Source organism: Saccoglossus kowalevskii, chromosome 3 (assembly GCF_978046115.1).
Source record: "Saccoglossus kowalevskii chromosome 3, keSacKowa6.1, whole genome shotgun sequence".
NCBI lineage: Eukaryota > Metazoa > Hemichordata > Enteropneusta > Harrimaniidae > Saccoglossus > Saccoglossus kowalevskii.
In genome coordinates, this window is record NC_140643.1 from 33,327,596 (window position 1) to 33,334,165 (window position 6,570).

The 6,570-nt window shown below is 36.1% G+C and overlaps 1 protein-coding gene across 1 annotated transcript; it reads right to left on the reverse strand.

Annotated features, from left to right (window-relative positions):
• Positions 1-111: 111 nt before the first annotated feature.
• Positions 112-5,588, reverse strand: LOC102806208 (protocadherin beta-15-like). Its single transcript, XM_085497464.1, has 6 exons — positions 5,429-5,588; positions 1,790-1,879; positions 1,444-1,684; positions 766-998; positions 272-514; positions 112-167 (listed from the first exon to the last, which is right to left on the reverse strand). Exons 2-6 carry the CDS (start codon positions 1,857-1,859, stop codon positions 112-114), a joined length of 843 nt encoding a protein of 280 aa, XP_085353590.1. The 5' UTR covers positions 1,860-1,879; positions 5,429-5,588.
• Positions 5,589-6,570: the final 982 nt, after the last annotated feature.

Here is a 6,570-nt window from a genome sequence, read left to right on the forward strand (position 1 = left end):
TACTCAAAGTGGCCCCAAATAACCATTTTGTTGTGATTAATGCCAGAGCAATATCTATCAATACGGAAAAATTCTCATTTAGTGATCAGATACAAAATGACTGAATGTCAATCATTTTAATGTTGAAATATCGTCATAATCAAGCGTCAGCTTCTGAATCCATATCCCTGTAGTATAACAAATATATATATATATTAAATTTGATAAATAACGGGGACTATGCCATCATGCATAGCTAATTGAATACAATTTTGTGCAATATAGAACTCACTATACACAGCGTTTGCATCATGTTCCTCTTCTTCCACTAAGTATATTCCTTGATCAAATATGGGACTGTTGTCGTTAAGATCCACAACAGAGACAGAGACGGAACAGGTTCCAGCCAATCCCGACGGGTCTGTTGCTATCAAGTCGAACAAATATGTCTGGGTATCCGTTTCAAAATCCAGGTCTGAGGTGGCAGATATAGTGCCGGTACTACTATCTACAGTGAATACACTTGATGCACCACCTGTTAAACATATAAGAAAAGTATTCGTTAAAAATATGTTAGTATCTTACTAGTTCATAACGAAGTCAACGACAACAAAAATACATATATACAACGTACGCTATATAGATTCATAATAGTTTGTATGGATGGTAACATTGACACTTACAGCAATTCTATGTCATGTATTTGTATTTTTGTTTTTGTTTTAATTCAGAAGATTATTTCATTGAAACGCAGCGAACATTAACAAGAAAAACGTAAGGGTATACCTAGTGAGTACGTTAACGAGTATAGATCATTCCCATCCGGGTCATTTACTTCAACACTAGGAGGAAACGCAGTCCAGAAAATGGTAGATTGTTCTTCGTTCATCAAGGCATTATAAGTAGGTGGTGTCCCAGTGGGTTCGTAGTAAGTTGTACCAAACCAAGGGGCTGTATCAGGCTGATCTCTGATTTGTATTGTCAGATACCCTATAGAGGAATCGGCTCCATCCGTGATTCTGCAAAACACAACAATTTATTAGACTGTGTTTCACATACATACGTATGATTAAAGCGCGGTTGTCGTCACGCTGCGCATGTGCCACATTTGTGTTGATAAACATTGATTTTCCCACAATCCAATGCGCTCTTCAAATGGAAATCACAGGTATGAGGTTTGACCTGGGCGCGACTTGCACTGATTACCGCCAGTGACTCCTTCCATACCTTCGAATCACATGATAATTACTTAATTAAAGCTTGGAAACGTCTGAGTTCGTACTCGTTGGTCTGCGCAACAGTCAAAGTCGCCATCTTTATCTATATGAGACCCATATATCTCGCACATGCGCAGCGCGACGACTACCGCGCTTTAACGATGTAAATATTTAAAACTAAAACCTGAATGTACTATAAAGACAAGTTGTAGTCTGTGCCTATATTGTAGTGAAAACATGTCCTTACGTGAAATCGAGCCGATAACTTTGCAGAAATGCTTGTCCAGGTATTTCATCGTAATTTACCACAGTTCCTGCTGTTACCACCAATGTTGAATCATCGAAATCAAAATGAGCCGATGGGTTATCGTTCACAACAGTTGCACCTGTAGTATCCACTTCCAGACTGTACAATATTTCGTTCGCAGGCGTTCCTTCGTTCATAATAATTGTTTTTGGTAAATTGGTGATATGTGGGACACATAGACCTGTATGAAGTAAACAAATGTATACGTTATAGTGACAGTGTAGCTGCGCGTGAAAAAGACATATACAAATATATACTTTGTTTATTGAAATTAAAACCTACTTACAATAGGGTATCACCAATATGAATACGAGTAGCTGAAATCCCGCCATTTTGATATTTTGTAACTCCATCATAACATATTGAGTCTATGATCCTGTGAAAAGAAATGAATGTGTTGTATTTCATGAATTGTTATAGTTTGTATGAGGGGGTTATTGAATCGAGAGAATATAATTGCGTTCTTGTATTTTGAATCGGTCGATTAACGGTTTGTTTGTCTTGCATTATTTGTTAGTTAATGTCCCGTTTCAATCGCTGAAAAGTTTCTGTTGGTCGTGTCTTCAGAACCAAGTGGTTGAGGTGTATTTTATCTTGATATGAAAGTGTGTTCCGTGCCCATTTGTTCTGGTCCTACATGTAACTATCGGTTAAGAATGAGACCCATTTTTTTTTAAAAAAATAGTTTGTGTATTATTCATTTGCATACAATTACGTAATTTATTATTCAGGGGGAATTTGAATTAAACTGGGAACGCGTGCTGCAACACCATATTATTGGTGTTTTCAAACGGGTACTCACGTCCACGCACGTGCGGTGTTTAGAGTATTTAGAAAAATCGCAATAAAATATAAGAATATATACTAGTATTATTTTAAAATGATAAGATAAGCGCAAAAAATGCTTATTTTTCTATCTCCATTTTTTCGTAATTTCTTGAATCCGCCGGCGATTTTCCAGAGTGAATTTGTAGAACGATATCATACATAACGTTCAAAATTCCGGGGAACCATCTTGCAAATAATTTTTGATTTTAATTTTGTTTACTTGGAAAGGGTTATTTTTCCAAATGTCACGCATTTAGATGAGTTTTTTTTAAAATTCTCTCATTTGAGTCCCCGTCATTTTACGTTTACGTCCTTCAAATGTACACATATGTTGTAGAATACTCCATACCATTAATTCTTTTGTATGACAAACAAAACATTGTTTAATTAAAAAAATATATATAATTTTCATAAACTTCAATTTTAGTGCAAACAGAAAATATATAATTTGTAGATGGTAAAATGTGGTCTTCAATGAGAATATTTAACATGCTGGCATGTATAAACGAACATGGGTCTCATTCTGAAATCGTCCTATGTCATTCCTTTCAGAATAATGGTGTTAGAGGGCGCTTGTGCTCGACACGAGTGCTATTTAGCGGTATGTGTGTAGAAAGCACCACATGTATTGCGTATGTCAAACTATTTACATTCAATTGAATAAACTAACTCAAATGAAACAGCTGTTACTAGTTACTTTAAAAAGCTAACTGATATACAATGCGAATAAAAACAATCGCCGCATAATTTAACGTAAAGTGAACAATAAGGTAGGAATACTTGATACAGTACTAAATGAAATTTGATATACGGTCACTTCCAGTTCTCTTTACTCAATACAATGTGTGAGCTAATTTGGCTTTGGCAAAGCGGAAGTGAGTGCCATTTATCTCAATGTTCACTTATATTGTATTGTGTTCATTGTGTTGTGACGGAAAAGTATAACTGCAATGCAATAACTTAAAACCTTATACAAATGCACAATATTTTACACTACAAGCAATACAACACAAAATAAAACAATCACCACATCCGTCCAAAGCTAAAAAAACATTCTAAAACACAATACAATCCTAAAGTCATAGTAATTATTATTAGATTATCATTTAACAGTTCATAACAACAGCAAAGTGAATTATTTGAATATTCAAGCGAACTGAAACACGGGGTATTAATACAAGCTAAGTAATAATAGTAATCGTTTATTCATAAATCCGATCAGTTCTGAACATTTTCGATTATTTCAGAACTCGTCACAAAGATAAAATGGCTGCAAACTTTGTGTAGGGATGTTATCCGTGATGGGGAATCAAACAGCAATCATTCCATGACGAACCAGCACAGGGGAAGTATGTTTTATAACCTTTGCCAAATTGTGACTAAATTAGACTGACACAGAAATAGCACATGTCAATTGCGATATATTTTAATAATAGTGACCATGTTTTGTTATATTTAGGTTGCATGCCTATTACCCTACACGTGTCGTCGTCGTTGTTGTTGCTGTTGTTGATTTTGTTGTTGTTGTTGTTGTTGTTGATGATGTTGTTGTTATTGTTGGCTAACTTCTTTTAGTCAGGTCGATTGACACAGGGCACCTGATGTTCACTACGCCAGCGGGGATTACAAGATGGAATGCACAAGTAGTACTACTAAAATCGCCGCGAATATTTATCAACGCTATGCGTCATAGAAAAGACATACGGAGATATTCCCCCTATGTTAGCTCAATACAACATAAACAAGAATGAGGATTTGGCACATTTGTTTCGATTCTGAATTAAATTACAGACCTACAACTCTGTCTTTGTATTGTTGTCCGTGTTACAACTTGTACGACATAAAGAATGTTCGGGAACTTTATTTGTCAGACTTCTCAGCATCGTTTCACAACGGCATTATTGGGCATAGTTTGTAATGAATATCCAGACAATTTAAAGATTAGAGATCAGTGGAGACTTTGTGCATGGTGGGTGGAATGAACGATATTGAAGCAGGTGTTGTTTGTAGGCGCGTGCACACGGGTATAACTTAACAAGCAGTCGTCCATGCATAGGGTCAAAACGTCGAGGGTATCGCAGCGTCAGCAAAACCACCGTTAATTACCCACCGCCTGCTGGTGTGGAGAAACACTATGTAAAACGGATATTTTTCATGCTTTGATTACAATTCGAAGTTATGATGGCCTAAAATTTAAGGTTTAATTAAATTATTCTTTACGACGGCTTTCCGTATTTTCTGTATCACCCCCAGAATTTGCACATTTGCAGTGTTACGTATATTTAAGGAGTAGTAGCTAAGACTTGAGGTAACGTGATTAAACACGTGATTAAACAATGCCAATATTTCAAAACAGATGACTATCTACCATTTGTGTAAAATTTGTGACATCAAATTCAAGAAGTTGAGAATCGAATTCGATAAGCGACCAGTTTATGTTAGTTGAAACATATCCATACTTGTCTTGCGACCAATCAATTACACGGTGCGTTGTGACTTGTTTGGCAATAATCAAAGGCTATTTTCAGCATATAGCATATGTGCTTTTGTAAGGTGTACAGTAAATCAATTAAAATATTAGTATGTTTGAAAATATTTAGGACAATACCGACGTAAAATAACATTTTCAATAGAAACAATATGTTCAAGATGAAACAAATGCGGTGTTTTTAAGGTTCAGATAGTATAAGCAATGTAGTACAAACATGCATGTGAACATTTAATGCGAAAATAAAATCATTTAACAAAATATCGTCTGAGGTTAGAATGTTTGAGTCGTCAAGAAAGAGTTGAAATTGAAATTGACAATAGGTGGGAAATACACATTGTTTTAAACGGCAGCACATACATATGACAAATGTCAAATATATTCTGATATTATCGTTTTTTACATTTTAGCGATATTTGTATTCAACCCAAAGTAGACTTGTCGGTTTTATTCAAGCGATGTTTGTCAAAATATCGCGTCCTACGGGCTGTGAAGCGTTCGCTGTTGTGATAATTATAGTGCCCATACATCTGACGCAGCTCACTTCAACTATGGGACATTTATATTGACTGCGCTCCGTGTGGAATATTAAAATACATACATACATACCTTTCGATTAACTCAAAGTAAAATAAAATAGTCAACGTAAGTCAGATCCACGTTTATCAAGCACGCACGTGTAACGCATACAGCTTAGTTAAAATTGCAGCGAAATATGAGGATGATGACACGGGATGTTTTATCGATGATTTCTTTGTACCGTCGGGGTATAGACGAGGCAAAAAAGATTCCTTAGTTTCCACGTTAACGGGTGGAAACACTGACCTCTGAGTTCAGCACCACGTCAAACACAATTGTTCTCCATTGCCGACGTTTTTTAGTGTTGTTTGACAATACGCTATCCCGTTATTGTTCCGCGTTAAATAGCCTGTATCAGGCCTTCAATGCATGACAATAGGATTCTATTGTAAAGGACAAATGATGCGCTCAGTTATATAGCGGTCTTGAAGAAAGCCATCCAATTTACGATCGAAATAATAAACACTTTTTTTACTTTATAGAAATGCGTGATTTTAATGGTCGCAATAGGCAAACTTGTGCCAAACTTTCGGCTAATTTGAGTATTTTTTGTTTTATATTTTAATCAAACAATAGCGGTGATCATTATATCTTTCAAAGTATGCCAACACACGGGGAAACAATTCAGTAAAGACAGTGTTAGTAATACTGAGCGGTGGATAATCAACGGAATTGCCTGATACATAAAATGTTCACGGTTAAAGTACCCATCGAGACGGTTTTTTTTATTCATAATAGTTTATGTTTAATAATCTTTTTTATTTAGCAGCATATGTCATTAACCTGCAAACATAGCAAGCTGTGATAATATAAACTCACGTCTCCACCGCGATAAAGGCGACGACAGAGGTAAACACGCTGTTGTTTACTGAACGACATCACGGTGCCTATTGACACAAACAGGTCTAAAAGATAACGGGCAATTGTTACCATTCCACTCCTTCGTCTATAATGAACAATAACTCAGCCTTGTATACGTCAGTGCATGCGTTGAATGGGAAGACGACACCCTGATAACTGGTGACCTAAAAGAACAACAGTCGTATATTGTCTTCTCTTTCAAGATGAACCTGCGTCAGCGATCCTCTGTTCTATGAAGGGGAAAACAATCAAATCTTTTATAGAATAGTTTGCTGACAAGACGGATCGCGAAAAGTACATCACACGAGGTT

Excerpts from the sequence above, each read along its gene's own strand:
- LOC102806208 (XM_085497464.1), bottom strand. The coding sequence starts at position 1,859 with ATGATGGAGTTACAAAATATCAAAATGGCGGGATTTCAGCTACTCGTA. Across the intron at positions 1,685-1,789 it reads CATATTGGTGATACCCTATT|GTCTATGTGTCCCACATATC; the intron begins GTAAGTAGGTTT and ends TACTTCATACAG. Across the intron at positions 168-271 it reads TGATGCAAACGCTGTGTATA|GGATATGGATTCAGAAGCTG; the intron begins GTGAGTTCTATA and ends GTTATACTACAG.